General features: G+C 48.7%; 1 protein-coding gene across 2 annotated transcripts in view; it reads left to right on the plus strand.

Moving 5' to 3' along the window:
• The window catches only part of DNAH3 (dynein axonemal heavy chain 3), a gene marked incomplete at both ends in the record, with an annotated part of 183,227 nt that overhangs the window by 135,203 nt on the left and 25,816 nt on the right, over nt 1–22,208 (plus strand). For both annotated transcript variants that reach the window (XM_081089382.1, XM_081089383.1), the window contains 10 exons: nt 2,475–2,578; nt 4,915–5,209; nt 7,646–7,825; nt 9,889–10,012; nt 10,104–10,260; nt 10,454–10,597; nt 12,664–13,330; nt 14,117–14,282; nt 16,490–16,706; nt 18,438–18,620. In XM_081089382.1, the coding sequence (XP_080945508.1) occupies nt 2,475–2,578; nt 4,915–5,209; nt 7,646–7,825; nt 9,889–10,012; nt 10,104–10,260; nt 10,454–10,597; nt 12,664–13,330; nt 14,117–14,282; nt 16,490–16,706; nt 18,438–18,620 (2,237 nt within the window). The remainder of the gene's footprint in view (nt 1–2,474; nt 2,579–4,914; nt 5,210–7,645; nt 7,826–9,888; nt 10,013–10,103; nt 10,261–10,453; nt 10,598–12,663; nt 13,331–14,116; nt 14,283–16,489; nt 16,707–18,437; nt 18,621–22,208) is intronic.

A 22,208-nucleotide genomic window follows, 5' to 3' on the forward strand; every position in this document is an offset into this window, starting at 1 on the left:
GCATTAAATTTACATTTAAGGTGATTATTGATAGGTACATATTTATTGCCATTTTATTCTTTTTTATGAATATGTGGGAGTTTATTTTTCTTTTGTTATTGTTAAAGTATTACAGATGTCCCCCATTTTCCTCCTCGTTGACCCCTTCCACCCAGTCCCCACCAAACCCCATATCTTCACACATTTTGTCTGTGCCCATATATGTATAGATATATATTCTTTAGTTAATCTCTTCCAATCCCCCCAACCTCCTCCCTTCTGAGATCTGTCAGTCTGTTCCATGTATCCATGCCTTTGGTCCTATTTTGTTAATCAGTTTATTTTGTTCATTATTTTAACGTAAAAAACATTCAAACCTGTAAAGAATTTTTGTGAGTTTATTTGAGCCAAACTCTCAACAATTTCCAGGAAGCAATATCTCAAAGGATTGGGATAGTGCTTCAGAGAATGGTGGTTTCTCATCTATTTTTATACATTGCAATCAAAGGAAGGGACGTAGGTGGGTTACATGAAATCCTTTGGTGATAGATTGGAGAGGTGGGAGAAAGCAACATGGGAAAAGCCCTGGGATTGGATAAAAAGTAAAATGATAGACACATACTTAGGTGGGTGCAGGAACAATTAACATGATAACAATGAAGGAATCTGATAGAGAATAACTGACCAAAAGAAATAAGTTGAGTAAATTCTTGTACATCGAGTATCAAAAAGATTCCATCAGGCATCTCGATAGGAAATAAAGTCAGTAAAGGGGCAAACCATCTGATGGGCCTCAGCCATGCAAACTCCAGGACATAAGTAAAGCATGGCTTACAGGGTTCCGGGGGAAGGGAAATGTGACATAAGAATACTGTTCTCAGCCAAGTCCCACTTAGATCCAAAAGCAGCACAGGCACTCTGATCATGCAAAAACTGAGAGCATGAGTGCCTGTAAGTCCCATTTTGGAAAAAGAAATAAAATCAGCCAACAAATAGATGCATCAAAATAAAGAGCTTTTACACAGTCTGTGTGAAAAGACTCGAGTTTGAGCAATGAATCTATTTAAATACAGACCTCAAGCTTCAGAGCAGGAGAACTGTGGTGAAAGAACAAAAATGTGTTAGAAACTGGAGTCGGAGGAGGAGGGAAGAGTGAGAGCTAATCACCACGCAGTTCATACAGAAATTAGTGAAATTGGCCAGCACTGAGCTATGTGGATTTACAAATGAAATACAATGTCGGGATTGGCTTCAAAGTACTCCAAAGAAAGAAGAAAGAGAGGGAGGGAAGAAGGAAGGAAATTGAATATAGTGACGGGGAAGTGGGTGAGACGAGAATTATGAAATATTGATAACTATTGAAGCTGAATGATAGGCACGTGGTTTATTATACTACTAGTGGCCCGGTGCACGGAATTTGTGCACTTGGGGCGGGGGAGGCAGGGTCCCCCAGAATGGCCTGTGCCCTGTCTCAGTGCGGGAGCCCTGTGATCCAGAAACATCGTTTGGCTGCCTCCCACAGGTCCCCTACACGGGATGGAGCCTGCAACCCAGGCACGTGTCCTGACCAAGAATGGAACCAGAAACTTCTTGGTTCATAGGTGGATGCTCAACCACTGAGCCACACTGGCCAGGCTAAATTATTTTCTTAAAGCATAGTGTCTTTAACCCCTTAATAACTTAGGTTATTTTTCTAAATTATTGTTTTAAAAGTTGCTCTTTACGAAGCAGTTTATCTTGTAGTGAATAATGACTTGTCTCAAGTTCAGTAGGTCCTTTAGTTCCATGTTGGCTCTGTGAGATTTAAGTAAAGTTGAACTTAGCATCTTCATTTAAAAACGGAACATGTCAAGTGATCCCATTCTTATAAAATCCTTTCTTCAATCTGTCTGCCCTTCCATCTCCAATGTGCTGTGTGCCTGGGGAGAAGGCCAGGAAGATGGCCATGGAAAGTTATTTCTGGATGTAAGGGTTAGAGTGATGTATTGCTTTCTTTTTATTTTCTTGTTATTTTTAATATTTCCTGTTTACATTATTAAAAATAATTTAACTCTTTCAATACATCGAACCTATTGTTTTTATACAAGTAATAAAGTCATCACAGATCATATATATATATATATATATATATATATATATATATATATTTTACAGAGAGGAAGGGAGAGGGATAGAGAGTTAGAAACATCGACCAGTTGCCTCCCGCACTCCCCCCACTGGGGATGTGCCCGCAACCAAGGTACATGCCCTTAACTGGAATCGAACCTGGGACCCTTGAGTCCGCAGACCGACGCTCTATCCACTGAGCCAAACTGGTCAGGGCAAAGTCATCACTCTTTAGGAGACGTGCAAGTACCCGCAGTGAGTGAGCTTCACCACGACTGTGCCGTCGTGCACGGACACATTGCAGGTGCCTCCGGCTGGGGCAGCAAGCGCCTCAGCTATGAAGTGTGAGCCTGGTGTGCTAACAGCCTGTTCTGTTTCTCTGAGTCCAGGGAGCATCTATGACTTCTATTTCCTCAAGCAAGGCAGTGGGCACTGGGACACGTGGACCGAGTATATCACCAAGGAAGAGGAGAGCATCCCAGCCAACGCAAAGGTAAGGAGGGGGACTGGCCATAGGACTTCGGTTTCCACAATGACTCAGATCCTCCAGGCAGGAGCGCTGACAGCAGTTCTGTGTCTGCATCTTAAAGAACTTCCTTCAGGAAAGGGCCAAACGTTCATGGGCAGAGCCTGGAGGCCTGGACGCTGGAACCAGAGACCCAGGCTCCTCACTCCGCCTTCACCCTTTGCCTCAGTTCACTCAACTACAAAACAACAGAAAAATGCTCCCATGGTGGTGGTAAGAATTGGAGAAATATACGTGAACACATGGCACATACTATGTGCTAGATCGGAGCAGCCCCACCCCAGCCTTATCGGTCATGACAGGCATTGTGGCATTACGATATCTCAGGAATCTCAGACAAAAGGGACACCTGCCTTTGTTCAAATCCCCTGAGGAAGGTTTCCTGGTCTGCATTCTCAGCAGCACAGGTTCTGACTCAGCAGCACAGGTTCTGACTCAGCAGCACAGGTTCTGATTAGCTTGTCTGTTAGCAGACGACTCGCTGACACTTCCTCCTCCTTTCCTTGTGGCACGTTTATCTGGGGGTGCACGTTTATGACTCTGTGCAGCATCTGGTGACATGACTGATCTCTCCCAGTGATGGCCCCGGGTGGGTGGAGACGGTGGATAGGAAAGTGGGAATATTGTCATGTCAGACAGGCAGGGCCAAAGTGGCTTGTGCTGAGTTCAGGGCCCATCCCGAGGGCTGAGTGTGGTGAGGACCCCCCCCTCCCCAGCACTGAGACCCTAAACTTTAATTCTCCTTAAGGAGTTTGGTCACCTGAGCTCCAGGGGCTTCAAATCTTGCTGAATTCATACAAATAAGAGAGTCTTGTGCAGAAAATATATTCAGTTCTGCTGCACATTTTCCTCTTGTCCTGACAATAAAAATCTATGAAACCCAACTTGCTATAAATTCTCAGTCTTGGTAGCAAAACCTGGTTCTGCATTCACATCACCTGTTGGCTCTGTCTTTAGACAAGTTAGCAGCAATCCTCCAGCCGCAGTTTTCTTCATCTGAAAAATTGAGCTAATTTCACACCTGACTCAGAGGGTTATGGGGAGACTGTGCGGATAACAGCAGGACATCCTTGCTCAACGCCTGTCCATTCTCGTCCTCTCTGCAATGCCCTCGGTCGGATCCTTTTCCTTTGATCCGATTACTTACCGAAGAAGCCGAGCCTTTGTCTACCAGCATGCACCACGCCACCCTGCTGCACAGATCAAGCTGGCCCCTCACACAAACCCCAGGGTGAGGGTATCCCCGGAGGTGGGCCCAGCCTAGACACACCAGGAGGCTTCAACATGAGAGAGAGGGCCCTGCCCCTTCCTCTGCCCCCATGGAGGCCAAATGGACGATGACAGGGTTCGGGTTCAGGGCGGCAAGTGAAGGTAGGGTGTTGTACTCAGAGTAACAGGGCTTCCAGGAGCCCACAGCCAAGCCTGTAGAGCCGATTGGGGTCTGAATGCCAGGAAGAGTGCTGCAGTCCCCATATTGGAAAAGGGTTAAGAGGGGATGGGCCTTAGAACCAAGAACCTGGATGCTGGGAAAAGGGTGAGGAGGAAGCACCTGACCCTTCTCAGTCAAGCAACAGAATGGCCTGGAAGAGGCGGCTGCTCAGTGGATGGGAGGGCAGCAGCCACAGACCCATTCTTATTGTAACTGGGGTTGGTAACAGGTTAGTGGTGAACAACATAGACTTCGGAGTCAGACAGCTGGGATTCAAATCCCTGCATTTTCAGTTACTTGCTGTGTTGCTTGGGCAAATTTCAGAAAAGCTCTGGGCCTCAATTTCCTCATCTACCAAACAGGAACAGTATGCCATCTCTACATGCATGACCTCATTTCATCTTTAAACCAGCTCAGTGGACGAGGTGCCATCACTACCCCATCTCACAGGGGAATAAGCTAAGCTCCTGGGACTATTAAAGACTCACTCGCCGAAACCGGTTTGGCTCAGTGGATAGAGCGTCGGCTTGCGGACTGAAAGGTCCCAGGTTCGATTCCGGTCAAGGGCATGTACCTGGGTTGCGGGCGTGTCCCCAGTGGGAGATGTGCAGGAAGCAGCTGATCAATGTTCCTCTTTCATCGATGTTTCTAACTCTCTATCTCTCTCCCTTCCTCTCTGTAAAAAAATCAATAAAATATATATTAAAAAAAAAAGACTCACTCAAGGTGAAGGCGAGAAGGGGTGAAGCTGAATGGGCAGGAAGGATGGAGCTGAGCCTCCTGGGCGAGAAGGGGTGGAGCTGAATGGGCAGGAAGGATGGAGCTGAGCCTCCTGGGCCAGGTACCAAGGCTCTTCCATGTCTTCGTGGTGCAGGTCTCAGAACTCATCATCCCCACCGTGGAGACAGCCCGGCAGACCTTCTTCCTGAAAACCTACCTGGACCATGAGGTTCCAGTGTTATTTGTGGGACCCACAGGCACCGGCAAATCAGCCATCACCAACAACTTCCTGCTCCACCTTCCCAAAAATATCTACCTGCCCAACTGCCTCAATTTTTCTGCCAGGACCTCAGCCTCTCAGACCCAGGACATCATCATGTCCAAGCTGGATCGGCGGCGGAAGGGCCTCTTCGGGCCCCCCATCGGGAAGAAGGCGGTGGTGTTTGTGGGTAAGGCACAGGCCTGGATGCCACCAGGCTCCTCCCCTCTCGGCTGCCGGTCCACTCTGCAGTCTTTCTCTCTCTGACAGATAAAATAAAATTCAGTATTTCTTCCTTCCCCTCCTCCCTTCCTCCCTCCCTCTCTTCCTTCTTCTTTCCCTTCCTTCCTTCTTTAATTTTGCTTTTTCTTCTGACTCCTTCCATTACCAAGTATTTGTTGACCAAGTACTACATGCCAAGTTTTTATTAACTTTTTAAATATGTTTTTATTGATTTCAGAGAGAGGAAGGGAGAGGGAGACATCAAAAATGAGAGAGGATCATTGATCGGCTGCCTCCTGCATGCCCCCTACTGGGGATCAACCCACACCTGGGGCATGTGTCCTGACTGGGAATCGAGCCATAACCTCCTGGCTCATCAGTCGATGCTCAACCCCTGAGCCACAGCAGTGGGAAGCCACCTTTTTAGTCTGTGAGACATGGTCCAGGCCTCCTGGCCTGAGCCAGGCTCCCGGCTTCTCCTGGGGTGCAGCTGGGTGACCCTGTGGGGAGACACAGTTTCAGAAGGGATTGCAGTGGTGGCCCTGTTGCATCTCCAAAAGCAACACACACTTGTGATAAGATCCGTACTCCATTTTGTGTCAGATAAATATGTTATCAGTACGTGAAGAAACCCAATATTTGCTCAATAGATGTGAAATAACACATTGATGTTTCCCAAGATTTTACCTGTTTACAAAGCACTTTCTCACTTATCTGAGTTGAACTCCACAACCCTGTGAGGTTATTAACTGCCATTCTCATTTTGCTAGTCATTCACTGAGGCTCCAGAAGGTTAAATTCCCTGTTTGGAGTCAAACATCTGGAAAATTCCGGAGCTGTGGCCCAAGCCCAGAATTTTGGGTGCCAAATACATTTTCTACTAGCGTTCCATTTACTTATAGTGATGCCCTGCTCTTCTGAGTGTTCTCATTGCCTGTAAAATTCATGTATTGCCCTGACTGGGTAGCTCAGTTGGTTAGAGAGTCGGCCCAATAGGCAAGGTTGTGGGTTTGAGCTCTGGTCAGGGCACTTACAGGAAGCAACCAATGAATGCATCAATACATAGAGCAGCACATCAATGTTTCTCTCTCGCTTCCCCTTTCTCTCTCTCTAATCAATTTAAAAAATCACGTACAGTGGGGTCTTGACTTACGAGTTTAATGCATTCCGTGACAGAACTCGTAACTCAAATTACTTGTATGTCAAATCAAAAAGTGAACAAGTGAGACACGTGATGCTGGGCTGATGTTGTGTTCACTGTGACGTTTGCTGCGCCAACTAGCGGTGGGGTATCTGAAGCTGGCTTGTAACCCAAATTTTAGCTCGCAACTCAAAGCAAAAAATCGGCCGAGAGACGGCTTGTATCTCAAAAAATTCGTTAGTCGGGACACTCATAAGTCAAGGCCCCACTGTATTTATAATGAATATTGCATGTATTTGTATCCTTGCCAGCTAATGTCAGCTCCTTGAAGGCAGGGTCCTTTTTTATTTTATTTTCCTTTCTTTTTCTTCCTTTCTTCTTTCTTCCAACCTGTTTTCCCTTCCTATTTTTATGGTATGTCCAAAAACAGGCTGGGTGGTAAATACACAATACAATATACAGATGATGTGTTATAGAATTATATAGCTGAGGCCTATATAATTTTATTAATCAATATCGCCTCAATAAATTCAATTAAACATTTTAAAAAACACAGTTTAAGCTTTGCAGCCAAACAGATTGAGGTTGAAATCTCACTTTCAAACCCTATGCATATTGTGACTTAACTCCCAGGACCCTCAGTTCCTCACCTCCAACATAACTGTAAAGCTGTCTTCCTGACAAAGTCATTACTTGGATTAGATGAGATAATCGGTATAAAACTCCTAAAATGCCACCTTTCCCAAGCGGGGCACTCAGCCAGTGTGGTGTGGGGAGACAATAAGCTCCATTGTACTGCGTGCCCTCTATGTGCAGACTGGGGATAGCTTTCGGGACGTCACAGTCTAGTCTCGCCATGTAGCTTGCTCCACCAAAGCCTTAGTCCAAAGCCTGCCTCCACACCTCTGGTTGAATTAAATACCCTGTTAGCTGGGATGTGGCTGTCTTCCTCACATATCCCCAGAAATTATAGCCCCAGAAATTAAAATGTCTAACACACAGTAGACAATCAGTATGTTTTGTTGGAGAGAATGCGAAAAAATTAAATGCCTGTGTGATGCCAATCCAGGTAGCCTTAAAATCACAATGGGCAGAACCAGGGAAACCTCTTCCTGTAGGTCAAAACGTCCGTGGGCTGAGCCCTGCCCAGAGCGGGGGTGGGACACTGGCTGTGGACTCCCCCGTAGAAGAGTCTTCTGCTGCCTCCTGTGAGAGCAGAAGGTCCCCTAAACTTACAGCATGTGCCCGTGGCTGCTTCCCCAGATGACCTCAACATGCCGGCCAAAGAGGTGTATGGGGCCCAGCCCCCCATTGAGCTCCTGCGGCAATGGATGGACCACGGTCACTGGTTTGACAAGAAAGACACAAACAAGCTGGACATCGTGGACGTGCTGCTGGTGACAGCCATGGGGCCCCCCGGGGGAGGAAGAAATGACATTACTGGTACGTAAAAGAGAAGCTCACTCCTCTCCTCCCCACCCGGCCCTGCCTGCTGAGCCAGACACCCCAGGCACTCTGTTCTGATGGAGGGAGGAGGAAAGTGTGCGCGGCTGTGGCCAGGGCGGGTTGGGCCAGCTCCAGGGAGCGGCACCGGAAGACTTCGTGTTGGAAGTTGTGGAAACAGGACAAGGAGAGGACCAGACAGCCTCAGATGAAGAGGAGAGTTCAGGTGCCAGCACGTGTTCCCGGGGGAGGCCAGCCAGTTCTCAGCTGGGGCTACATGACCCTTTCACCTGTTGTGTTTGTTGTAACTCTTCACATTGCTAAAGGGAGAGCAACTCACGCGGAGCAAAATAATAATAAACATAAATAAGATCCCCCTCCCATCATCGCCTCATCTAACAGTTGAGGAGTATACATCCTTGCATAAGAATCCTAGTACCATTTCCAGACTTCAGATTCTGAGGCCTTCTCATCTGTAGAAGACGAACATGGGCTGGTGATCGAATGTGGTACACTGTGTACCTGAGGATGCAGAATCCAAGTGATCACTTCAAAGCACACTGGTGAAATTATTGGACATTAGAGAAAAAGAAAAAAAACTTTTGGGCATTTAGGCAAAAAGAGCACCTGATGGATAAGCAAAATCAAGTTAGGTTATCTTTTTTTTTTTTTTTTTGAGGTCTATTTCTTTTTAATATTTATGTCATTCAAGTGTTCCTTTAGCAAGAATATCGTATAAATTGACATTTAATCTCTGTGTTTTGTGCTTGTATAATTTTAGCAACTAAGGTTTGTGAGGGTTTTAAATAACTTTAAAATGTCAGTCTAAATAGTTGCACTGGCCATAAATTCTTGCCTCATGAAAATATTTTCCCAGTCTTTCAGGTGAGACATAAAAAGAAGCAAAGCTTTATTTTTGTCTTTAAAATAACACCCAATTTCTTTTTATAAATATAGAGATAAAGTTCTGGTTCACGTCCAATTCTTGTTCATGTCTATTGATGGTAATTTGTCCCTGCGGTTTAAATTTGGCTTATTATTCTTTTGCTGCCTTAAATTGCTATGTGGGTATTTCTGTTTTTCATACCTACTTTCGTATCCAATTCTATTTTTTTTTAATATATTTTATTGATTTTTTACAGAGAGGAAGGGTGAGAGATAGAGAGTTAGAAACAGCGATGAAAGAGAAACATCAATCAGCTGCCTCCTGCACACCCCCTACTGGGGATGTGCCCGCAACCAAGGTACATGCCCTTGACTGGAATCGAACCTGGGACCCTTCAGTCTGCAGGCTGACGCTCTATCCACTGAGCCAAACCAATCCAATCCAATCAGGGCTAAGTTAGGTTATCTTAAGACTTCTCAACTGCAATGCTTTACGCCATAAGAAAACAGAATAACATTTAAGATGCTCAAGGGAACACAATGAGAGTCAAGAATGTTAAAGCCAAAAAAGCTGACCTTTAAGCATAAAAGCAAAACTGTTACCAACATGCAAGAACTCAGAGACTTTTTCCATAAGCCCGTTTCAAGTAATCCACTGGAAAGTGGGTTTCAGATTATCAAAATTACTATGAATTATATCTCAATAAAGCCGGTATATAGATACAAAGGCATAGATATCTAACATAGACAGATGTAGATATGTAAGGCTACCAAATTAATAGTAGTTAGTTTGGGGAAGAATGGGTTTGGTATGTAGGAGGTACGTGGCAGGTGATGCTCCCTTGCTATAAAAGTGTTCTGATTGCTTGTGCCTTTACGTTTAGAAGCGAGCATGAGCCCTGCTCCCAGAGCCACCACATGGGCCCGAGGCTGACCTGCATCCACCCAGGCAGCGTAGCGGCAGCGCCACCTGTCACCCTTGAGCCCTTGAAGTGTGACTAGTGGGACTGGGAAAACCAACTTGCAATGTTATTTGTTATTCATTACTTTAAGTTTAAATAGCCACGTGCGGCGAGAGGCAGCCATAGCACAGCACAGGAGGTAGGAGGCAGAGGGAAACAGCTCCCATGTGCGGAGCGCCAGGCCCAGGAATGAGAGGGTGCGCGCGTGTCTTCCAGGGCGATTCACCCGCCACCTGAATGTCATTTCCATCAACGCCTTTGAGGATGACATTTTAACCAAGATTTTTAGCTCCATTGCTAACTGGCACTTTGGGAAAGGATTTGATGTGATCTTCTTAAGGTAAGAGGTTGCTTGTGTCCTCCAGGATATTGGTCTGGGGCCCTCAGTTCTGGCCTGTCCTTGACTGGCCTACCTTCTCCTTCCTCCCGAGGTATGGGAAGATGCTGGTCCAGGCCACTATGACGATCTACAAAGCTGCCGTGGAGAACTTCCTGCCCACTCCCTCCAAGTCACATTACGTCTTTAACCTGCGGGACTTCTCCCGGGTGATCCAAGGGGTGCTGCTCTGTCCTCACTCCCACATGCAGGTCAGTGTGGTCGCTCTGTTACCAAGTCACTCAGCACTCCCTAACAATCAGAGCTCACTTCCTACGTGTCCAATCTTTGCGAGGCCTGCTGCTTAAGATTTTGAAAGATGATCTTGTTTCATTCTCACGCCAACGGGGATTTGAGAATTGCCCCCTCCGGCACATCATTCAGAAAACCAACTCTGTTTTGCAGGAGGTAGAGAAGCTTATCCGGCTTTGGATTCATGAGGTCTATCGGGTTTTCTATGACCGGCTGATTGACGATGAGGACAGACAGGTCTTCTTCAACTTGGTGAAGGAAACCACCTCGAATTGCTTCAAGCAAACCATGGAGAAGGTCAGCCAGACCCTATGATCATTTGGCCTCATGGTCCCCATACTTGACCATGTTAGTCTGAGTCCAGGTTCCCTTCCCAGTGGAGACTCAGTGTGCTCTCTGACCCTCAAGCAATGGCATTGAGCCAACGAGTCACTTGATTTGGTGACACACCACTAGTCCCAACTGTGCTCCACTTCCCTGGTAACATATAGGGTTTGAAGCATTCAAAGTGGCTATATGATGTTATGATGTTATTGTTTATACATATTCAGGGTCAAATTAATTTGTGAGCTGAGAAAGGAACCATAAATTTTCATGGTTTGATTGAGGCCCTGGTAAACCCAAGTAAAAGATTGTCATGGTTTCCAATTCCTACATTTTTTTCTCTTTCCCATTTCATATAAGAAAAGTTGTTTTAAGAATCATCTAGTTCTACCTCTATTTTTTAAAATTCTTATCCAAGGATATGTTTATTGATTTTAGAGAGAGGGTGAGGGGAAAAAGAGAGAGAGAGAGAGACATCAATTGGTTGCCTCTTGTGCACACCTCGATCGGGGACTGCACCTGTAACCTAGGATGTGCCCTGACCAGGAATCGAACCCACCACCTTTTGGTGCATGAGAAGATGCTCCAAGCAACTGAGCCACACTGGCCAGGGCTCGTTCTACCTTTATTTCTAAGAAACTGTGATTTCTCCATAGGAAAACTGCAAAAGTGTTTTCACATTGCAGCCAGAGACCCGGAACAGAGTCCCCTCCCTCCCTCCCCCCGCCCCCACACACACACGCAAACACACACGCCCTCCCCTACCTCCCTGTTGGGGCAATGCAGGAATGCCGGGGTCCAACCCCAGCAGGTCCAGGGGTTCCCAAAGGCGTAGACAGAGTCGGCGAAGAAGGAATGACACGGAGACAGTGTTCAGTTGATCAGCAGCCTAGCCAGGATCTCCAGCCAAGTTCTGGTCTCGAACTCCAGAGAGGTTCTGCTCTGGATCTCCAGCCAGGTTCTGTGTCCATGTTCTCTTGCTAGGTTCTCCAGCCAGGTTCTCCAGGTTCTCCAGCCAGGTTCTGTAGCCATGTTCCCTCTCGAGGTTCTCCAGCCAGGTTCTGTCCAGGTTCTCCAGCCAGGTTCAGTCACCAGGTTCTAGTCAGGTTCTCTTGCCAATTTCTGTAGTCAGGTTCAGTCCAGGATCTTTTGCCATGTTCTCTCGCTAGGTTCTGTCTCTAGGTTCTGAGGCCAGTTTCTGTCCAGGATCTTTTGCCATGTTCTCTCCAGCGAAGTTCTTCTGTCTCTAGAGAACGTTCTGTGTAGGTTCTGTGCCAATTTCTGTCTCTCTTCGTTCTGTCTTCTTACATCTGTATTTATACCAGTTGATTCCAATCCTATCAATCTCTATTTCAAAGGTTAGGGCGTTTCTTATCTCCATTCCAGGGAGTAAAGATTATGTAGCTTAAGCATGATTGTTCATAGTTAAAGTGATTAATTACCCACCTGGCACTTAGTTAAGAGGTTTTATTCCCTCCCTAACTTCAGGGGAAAATCCCTACCTGGGGAAACAACCTTTCTCAGAGACCTTGGTTAAAACACATAGTGCCAAGAAGGTGAGCAAACATATTAAGAACAGTATGCCATATATGCCAGGTCCCTTGAAACAGCAAGCATGGACCGGCTCCCGGCACAGGAAGAGGAAGCATCTAAAACATTTCTACTCTAGGCATGGAGTGGAGCCAGGGGAAGCGCCTGTACCTCTATTTGGTGAAGGAGCAAGTACTTTTAAAAATGGTGTCTTCCTTTGAGGCCTATGGGGAATCTTACAGTCTGACCACCAATGTTTTAACTACTTAGCAAGCAGACTGGTCCTCGCTTTACATGCCTTTCACTAATGTCCGTCCATCATAGTCTTTACAGCCATCAGACCCCCATATCATGGTTTGTTTTGTTTTTTAAACTGTTAATGAACCATGACTTTGAAGAATGTGCTCGAAGGAGATAAGCTCACCTCCTGTTCCCTTCCTCTACAAGGCCCGTTGCCAACCAGGTTGGGCCACTGGCTGAGTGCTTGGCTGGGACTTACCTTTCCACAGGTTCTCATCCACCTGTCACCCACTGGAAAGATCGTCGATGATAATATCCATAGCCTCTTTTTTGGAGATTACTTCAAACCGGATAGTGACCCCAAAATCTATGATGAGATCACGGACCTGAAGCAGCTCACGGTGGTCATGGAGTACTACCTAGATGAGTTCAACAACATCAGCAAGGCCCCCATGTCCTTGGTCATGTTCCGATTCGCCATTGAGCACATCTCCAGGATCTGCAGGGTTCTGAAGCAGGACAAAGGCCACTTGCTCCTGGTGGGCATTGGGGGCAGCGGGCGGCAGAGTGCCAGCAAATTGTCCACCTTCATGAACTCGTACGAGCTGTACCAGATCGAGATCACGAAGAGCTACTCAAACCTCGACTGGCGGGAGGACCTGAAGAAGATCATGCTGCAGGCCGGCGTGGCCACCAAGCGCACCGTGTTCCTCTTCGCCGACAGCCAGGTCAAGGACGAGTCCTTCGTCGAGGACATCAACATGCTGCTGAACACGGGCGACGTGCCCAACATCTTCCCTGCGGACGAGAAGGCCGACCTTGTCGAGAAGATGCAAACAGCAGCCAGGACAGCCGGCGAGAAGATTGAGGTCACCCCTCTGGCTATGTATAACTTCTTTATTGAGCGGGTGAAGAAGAACCTTCACATTGTCCTTGGTAAGAAGGGAGAGACCCACACAGGCCGAGCCACTCACCTCCCCAGGCCTTTCCTCTGCAGCTTCTGACTAGGCTCTCTCTGTCCACTCCTGTCCTCTCCAGACCTTTTGGTCCCACTGAGCCAGGACGGGGTTTTCTCATAGATTGCAAATATGGTCATGGTATGTTCACACACGTGCACACGTGCCCAAGAATTAAAACACTTGAATTGCTTTCTATTAGGCTGAAGACCCAAATTCCTCCCCTATGGCTTTATAAGGCCCCCTGCCAGACCGTCCTCGTATCCTCTCCACTCTGGTCTCAAACCACGTTTCCCTCTCTCTTTCTCCTCTAGCCACACCGACCTTCTCACACATCTCCCTGTGCATCACCCTTTCTCTACCACTTCGAATCTAAATAAAAAATGAACGATACTTGGGGTATAGGCCCCAAAACTTATGGCTAGATGGGATTGGAGACAAGCTGATGCCTCCATACCTCTGTCAGGAGCTATGTACGAGATCCCTAGCAACCAGACCAAAGGGCTCCAATCACTTGGCAAAAGGACCCTAAGGATCTGGAAGGGACAGTAATGGGAATGGGAGACCAGTCACTGATTCCTGTCACAGAACTTCATGAGAACATCCCATGACTCCTCCCACGCCCCAGGCACTCATCATGACTATCCCAGTTACAGCCCTGGGCTCAGCAGGGAGCATGCCCACTCACCGGAGTCCTCGGTAAGACCCACCGGCTGCCCTGGGCCTCCGTGGAGGAAGGGGACTAATAAAGTCTGTTTCTCATTAGCCATGAGCCCAATTGGGGATGCCTTTCGGAACCGCCTAAGAATGTTCCCTTCACTCATCAATTGCTGCACGATTGATTGGTTCCAGTCCTGGCCCACAGATGCCCTGGAGTTGGTGGCTAACAAATTTCTGGAAGATGTGGAACTTAACGACAATGTTCGGAGACAGTAAGTGTTAGCTGCATTTTAGTACCCCAAGCATATATTCCAAATTGAAAATCCAGATATTGGCTCTATTCTTGTTTTATGATTTCTCGATTAAGATTTAAAAGTCTTATACTTTTAATCACACTTAGTTAGTTATTTAATAAATAAAACATTTTTTAAATTGCATTTAGTTAGCTATTTAATAAATAAAACATTTTTTCTGTAAAAGAGTAAACTGTATTGTTCGGATTGTCCTGGGATGTACTATTGCCGCAGCCAGAAGAACCTGAATATAGTGATATCCTTACTCCGCCGTCTTAGCGCTCTTATTCTCAGCAGGGCAGCCTCACCGCCAGGGCCAGGGGGGTGGAATGGGTTCCTGAGGGTAAAGAAAACTTACTCTTGATGTGCAAAGCACAGATCCACGAAAACAAATAAAAAGCTGGGATAAGGGAAGAGATAAGACTGTCAAACCCTGGGTGCCCCATGAAGGCCTGGGCCGTGCCACCTGCCCTATGTCCTTAGTGTAGGGGTGGGCAACCTTTTTGTGAGTGCGTGCCAAAACCAGCAAAATCTCTGACTCAGAATTCTTCTGCGTGCCAACCCTAATTTTTTGAGAACATGTTACGCCTACTTGATATCTCTTAAGGTGTACATATGTGAAGAACCTTGAAAAAATAATAAAATTCATTCGAGCAACAAAAACACAGTATATGATGATGAAAAATACATTTATTTTTTAATGTATACATGTACACTGATAGTTCGACAGAAAACTTTATGACTCCGTTTGATATTATAAATGGGACTTTTCCTGCTGCATCACTGATGACAGAGATTTTACATCAGGTTTATATTTCGTGATCTTCAGGGATATGCACGAGCTACTACTTTCATCCGTCAGGCTACTCCTATTACGAGACTTAACAAAATTCATCACTGAGAACAAAAATTTACAAGCGTATGTGGATGAAAACATGGAGAGTAATGCTGTTGCCAAGTTTTTTAAACAGAAAAAAATTTCTGGAATGGCATTCCAAGTCCTCAATAGTTCATTTTCGACACTATTGAAATTGCTCTTCCCCTCTCTCGTCAATCCATGTGTATGGTCTTTAAGATAACTTGTTATGTAAAATTATTTATTTATCTAAGATGCACCTACACTGAATTTATCTGAAAAATAAAAAAGTCGATATTAAGAAAAAAATTGTAAATGGAAGATTATAAGAGAGGGTTTCGCATGCCAGCAAAAGTTACTGCCTTAGTGCCTGGCAGGGGCCTGGGACTGCTATTGAATGAATGAGTGGGAAATGAAGAAGCAGGCGGGGTTCGGAGTGGGCGTGGCTTTCAGTTCTGTCCTAAGAAGGTTAGACTTTGTTCTGAAGGCCAGAAGATTTAGCCTGGGTCTGTAGGCCCATGAATAGAACTCAGGGGGTGAGTGAATATGAATGAGGAAAACTACATCTCATTCTTACATCCAGCTGAGATTTTGCATTTTCTTCCATGATGAATGTAGGCAGTAAACCCAGTAGTATTAGCAAGACTTGTGACTTTGTTACCAATAAAAATAACATGGGCTTTTTCATAGTCATTACAGATATTCCCTTCAAAACTGTGGTAGCTTCCAGGCATGCTGCCCAATTTTATTCAATGCAGCAGTTAGCAAACTATGATTCCTAGACCAAGTCCAGTTTGCAGCCTGTTTTTTTTTGGGGGGGGGGGTTGGTGGGGTTTTTGTAAATAAAATTGTATTGGAACCACGCCCCCTTTTTCATACACAATAGCAGAGTTAAGTAGTTGTGACAGAGAAAAAGTTTGCTGACCCTGATTTAACGCACTAATAAGCGTATATGTGACTATAAAACAAATTTGGTTTTTAAAATATTTTGAAAAACTCTATTTCAACATAGTTATTTTCCTGTGTGATCCTATTTTACTTTCTGTATTTACAAAAATCATTCTGCAAAGTCCGGGGGCTTAGTCAGGCCAAAGGTAAGAGCTCCTGCCCAGCATGGTGGCTCACAGGGTAACCGGGGTTAGGGTCACCTGATCCAAGATTGTTCAGTCAGCATAAAACCTCCCAGCCCTTCTGCTGGCTCTGCTGACCTGCGTCCATCGGAGGATTTGGGATTCCATGGGCCCATCCAGGGCGCCTTCGCACATCCTCGCGTCTGTACCCAGAGCCACGCTGGTGTCTCTGGCCTCACCCACCACCTCTGCCCTGGCAGGGTCGTCTCCATGTGCAAATACTTCCAGGAGAGTGTGAAGGAGCTGTCACTCGACTACTACAACACGCTTCGCAGACACAATTACGTCACCCCCACCTCCTACCTTGAGCTGATCCTAACCTTTAAGACCCTCTTAAATAGCAAGAGGCAAGAGGTTGACATGATAAGAAACCGCTACCTGACAGGCCTACAGAAACTCCAGTTCGCAGCTTCCCAGGTGAGAAGGGCCACCGTAGAGCAGGGACAGAGGCTGAGGACCAGTGAGCGGGGGGGGGGGGGGGGGGGGGGGGGGCGCGGAGTGGCTTGTCCAGGTGCTGCATTCAGGCCCAGCATCCCCGCCCGCAGGACGCCCTCACAGCTTCCTCCCAAGCCCAGCACACTGAGTTGTCTTTACTCAAGATTTTAATAGTTTGTTCATCGTGGATTTGGGGGGCATTAATTTTGACTTAAAATATTGCAACAAAATACTATGTATCATGGTACTCGTTCTCTGGTGCCCCCTTGAATATTGTGCCCAAGGTGAGTGCCTTGCAGGCCTACCCTGGCCCTGGCCCTGCCAGAAACCACCAGTCAGGGTGAGGCCATGGCTAGGAGCAGGCTCTGTGCAATCAGAGTCCTGGGCTCCAGTCCCAGTTCTCAACTCACCAACTTCTTGGGATGTCAGTGTCCTCTTCTGCTGGTGGGTGATAGTCTGTGCTTTGTAGGCTGTCATGAGGACTTGAAACGCTGACACAAATACCAAATGCCTGGCGTGTGAGTTTGTATTCATTTGTGCTTGGACAGGCCATCTTGACAAGCCAACTAAAGTGAGAGCCACATTAAGACAGGGATTTTCAGCACCAGCACAGGCCGAGACAACTGAATGCTTGCCAGGAGGTTGGCCCGTGGCTGAGCCCAGCAAATGCATGAACACTGCAGCCCAGGGCCGGGGAGGCCGTAGGGGCGTCCTTCATGCTCTGTTCCTGGCTCTGAGCCGGTCCAACTGGGATCCTTTGCTTTTAGAGAGAGAGAATGAAGGTGCCAGGTCACACCCCTTGAGCCCCCAGGCCCAGGGCTGTGTATAGGGCAGCTCACCTGGAGACACCAAGACGCAAAGAGGCCAGGTGACTGTCCACAGTCACGCAGCCCAGTGAGTCAGCGCCCCAAGAGGCCAGGCCGGAACTGAAAGTCAGGCGCATGGTCCGGAGCCCTTGTCATGGCCAGGCCAGGGTGCCTGCGTCTCTCCCCGCGCTTCTCGGGCCTGGGCGCAAGTCACAAACCCTCTTCACATAAGGACACAGAACCAGGGGGGAGTCCCAGCTCTGCATCGGGAACATCTAATGCATTGGGTTGCCTGAGAAACGGCACCCCTCCCTCAGCAGCAGCCAGCTGCCTCCCATCAGAGGTGCTCACACAGTTCGAATGTTTAGAGAGGGAAACGGCCTGCAAGTCCCTTCCATCCCAGGCATCTCAGCCGCACTCACGTGCTTCCTTCACGGACTTGGAAACAATGCAGGCTTTTCCCCGCGGGGAGCTCGTTGATCAGAGCGTCAGCCGATAAGCCAGGGTTGCAGGTTTGATCCCCGAACTCGGCACACACAGGAAACAATGCATCAATACATGGAACAGCAAATCGATGTTTCCCTCTTTCTCAAACAAATGAATGAATGGATAAATGAAGTGGATTTCCCCCTAACGTGCTCTTGCTCTCCCTCTCCTGCCCCAACACTAGAAGGTGGGCTCAACAACGAGAAAGGCCTTTTGATATGTTTTAAGTTTATGTGTCTGGTGCCGAGCAGGGTGCTGGAATCTGCAACGCCTGGTGCGAACCTCACTGAGCATGGAGAGACCCAGGCGACTCCAGCCAACAGCAGCCCCCAGTTCTGCTGCAAATGCGTAGGTTGGAGGATGGTTCAGGCCGGCCTCGCGGTCATTTCACAGCATCACGCTCGCTCCATCTCCTTGCCAGGTGGCCGTCATGCAAGTGGAGCTGACCGCACTCCAACCCCAGCTCATCCAGACGTCCGAGGAGACCGCCAACATGATGGTGAGGATTGAAGAGGAGACCATAGAAGCCGATGCCAAGAAGCTCCTGGTGCAGGCGGATGAAAAGGAAGCCAACGCCGCTGCCTCCATTGCTCAGGGCATCAAGGTATAAAGATCCGGGAGGCGGGGAGCCCGCACAGCTCTGCGGGACGTGTGGTCGGCCCGTCCTGCAGGTGAGAAAAGTGAGGCTTGGAAAGGGCAGGCGACTGTCTCAGCAGCGCCAGCCGCTGGGTGGTGAGCTCACTCCCGCCCCCTGGCTGTTTCCAGGCAGCTGGACCGTGTTAGTCGCTGTCTCAGAGTCAAGGCCTACGAGACCCAGTATGACCGACCCTCGTCTCTAGGAGCCCCTCACTCTGCTTTGGCCATGCTGGTCTCCTGCCTGTTCTTTAAAAAGACACCAGGCACACTCCGCCCAGGGCCCTGCACCGGCTGGCGGCTCTGCCCAGAGCACCCTTCCTCCAGACTGGGTACCACTCTCCTCCATCACATCTTTGCTCACGTGTGCCTGGCATGTCATAGGGTGGAACGAACGTTTGTTGAGGACAGATTGTTGACCTAGAGAACTCCGTTTGCCGGTCCTGGGCAGGCGTTTCCTGCTCAGCTATTGGAGGAAAGCCCGGCTGGCGCTCCCGTGAGGCTATATATTTCTCAAAGCGCTTTCAGCTGCCCAGCCCCACTAGCGCAGCCCGGCAGCCTTGGGTGCAAGAGTGACAGACGGTACCCGCGAGTCAACAGCATGCACTTCCGCAGCTGCACAGCCAGTCGGCGGGACTGGGCCCAGGGTGTGGCCTCAGCGTGGCAGACTTGTCCCAGCGCTCCCCAATGCCAGTTAGAAAACCCTTTTGGCCGTTCTTACAGCAGGAGCTTGGGCCGGTGTCTGGCTTCCAGGGTGAATAAATAGCGGGGCGCCTCCTCCAGGACAGGCTTCCAGACGGCTCCCTCCAGCGAGCCTGAGGCCTGGCCTCTCGGAGCTGCCCTGGGCCCAACCCCTGGTCCCAGTGCCACACACTGAGGGTGTGGCCCAGGCGGCAGGGGCACACTGTGACACACGCTTTTTTCTTTTATGATCTTGGAATAATTATCGACTTTTCAAAATCAAGAGACTGCAAGTAAAATGTCTAAAGTGTCAGCTTTTCTGAGAACAAAAGTCAAGCATCGGGCGACACGGGACCCCCTTCCTGGGTGCAGCCGCCAGGCGTGGACGGCGCTGCCCGTGGCGTCCCATTCACAAGCCGGCCCGCCCCCTGCCAGCGTGTCGGCTGGCCTGGAGCGGGAGGCACATGAGTTTGAGCTCCTCCTGGTAGAATCAGGCACCTCAGGGCTCAGGATTTGCTCAGCTTCCGCACTGTAACCTGGGGAGACTCGGGGGATACAAAGGCGTGTCACATGGTCCCGCACACGGAGCTCACGGGCCCGTGTTAACCACCCGACAGAGGTTCTTTACCCTGTGCCAGGACCTGCCTGGAGGAAGGCCAGCCTGTCGCCACGCGTGGGTGCCCACAGCCAGGCCTCTGCTCTGCAGTGTGAGGGGAGCAGAGGCCCCTGGGCAGGAGGGGCAGGGAGGGTGCAGAGCGACCCGCACACTCACTCCTGGTTTGGCTGGAAGGGAGGGCCGTGCTCTGCCAACCCCCAGGACAGGAGTGAGGTCAGGAGGTGAGTCGGGGAAGGAGGCTGTGCTGTGTGAGTGCCCGAGGCTTTATGGGGAGCCCAGTGCCTTTCTGAGCCCCAGGGCTGCAGTCCTGGGCTGGTTTCACCTCCTGAGGGAGACCCTGGAGGGCACCCCACGAGGAGATGAGGGGACTGGCTGACAGAACGCAGGCCCCACAAGTACAGCAGTGGCTTAAACTGGCTGATTCTTTTAAGTTAATGAATCATTTTTCCTAGTGAGGACAAGTGATGCCAGGATTACTGCAGAGCTGGGCACATTCCAGCAGTGTCACACAGCCCTGCTGGGAAGTCAGCTGAGTCCTGGCCAGTGTGCTCAATGGTTAGAGCGTCTGCTGTTGCATCAAAGACTCTTAGGTTTGATTCCCAGGCAAGAGCATGTACCTGGGTTCGATCCCTGGCCCTGGTGAGGGAGTATTCAGGAGGTAACCAATCAATGTGTCTCTCTCACATTGATGTTTCTCTCTCTCTCTCTCTCTCTCTCTCTCTCTCTCCTCTCTTTCTCCCACCCTCCTCCCTTCCACTCTTTCTAAAAATTAATGGAAAAAATATCCTCAGGTGAGGATTAACCAAACAACAAAAAACAAAAAAAGTCAACTTTAACTCCGTTTCCATCATTGCCATCATATCATGGTTGCAATTTATGTCATGCTTTTAAAAAAAATTTTAACATCATATCCCAAATGTCATAGAGTCACTTTAATGACCATGTTAGGCAGACGGTTTACCATCAAGTAGCCCCCCTCTGGCCCTGCCCCCTCTCGGTGCTTTGGGGTGCCCTGGGGGTACCCCAGATTTGCCCCAGGAAACTGCAGAGCAGATTCACCTGGAGCTTGAAGTGCAGTGCCCAGGCCCCACCCAAGCCGAGGACCAGACTCTCTGGGTGGCCTGGGGAGGGGCACCCACTGCGCTCAGGGTTGGAATCACCTGGCAGCAATGTCACGATGAGAGCGAGTTTGAGACGCCTGACGAGCGAGCAGCTGGAACCCAGGCCTGGACCCTGAGGGAGAGCCGTGGCTGGGCCGCAGGGAGGCAGGGTGTGGGTCCCCGGCATGAACAGAACCAGGGCAATGTGGTGCCCCGGGCACCTGGGGAACCCAGAGCGGTGGCCAAGCCGATGCCTTCTGGTCCCTGCCCCAGCTCTGCAGCTGCTGTGAGGGAGGCAGGGCCGGGCTGGTTCTTCCTCTGCCTCCACTCAGTGCACATCCCGTGGCTGACGTGGGGCCAGTGGAATGGCCCAGGCCTGGCCATTTATTTATTTAATACAGGGATATGGACATGTCTTGCTTATGGGTGGGGGGTGTTTGAATGTAATGTAGCTAAATAAATCATTGCTATCCTATATAATAAAAGGGTAATATGCAAATCAACCAAACTGCTGAATAACTAGTCAGTATGATGCGCACTGCCCACCAGGAGGCAGACGCTCAATGCAGGTGCTGTCCCTGGTAGTCAATGCGCTCCCACAGGGGGAGTGCTGTTCAGCCACAAGCTGGGCTGATGGCTGGCGAGCATAGTGGTCAACCTCTGTGGCAGCGGTAAGGATGTCCAACTGATGGCTTAGGCCCGCTTCCCACAGAGCGCGGGCCTAAGCCATCAGTTGGACATCCCCTGAAAGCTCCCAGACTGTGAAAGGGCACAGGCTGGGCTGAGGGACACCACTCCCCCCACCAAGTGCACAAATGTTGTGCACCAGGCCTCTGTAGGTTTCTAAGAGAGCGGAAAACCTATAATAAAGAATCCATGGCCAAAACCGGTTTGGCTCGGTGGATAGAGCGTCGGTCTGTGGACTGAAGGGTCCCAGGTTCGATTCCAGTCAAGGGCATGTGCCTGGGTTGTGGGCACATCCCCAGTGGGGGGTGTGCAGGAGGCAGCTGATCGATATTTCTCTTTCATCGATGTTTCTAACTCTCTATCTCTCTCCCTTCCTCTCTGTAAAAAATCAATAAAATATATTTAAAAAAAAAAAAGAATCCATGATACACGTACCCATACATGCATACATACACACACACATATGTGGAAAGCA

Source organism: Myotis nattereri (assembly GCF_964212035.1).
Source record: "Myotis nattereri genome assembly, chromosome: 4".
In the NCBI taxonomy this organism is placed as follows: Eukaryota; Metazoa; Chordata; class Mammalia; order Chiroptera; family Vespertilionidae; genus Myotis; species Myotis nattereri.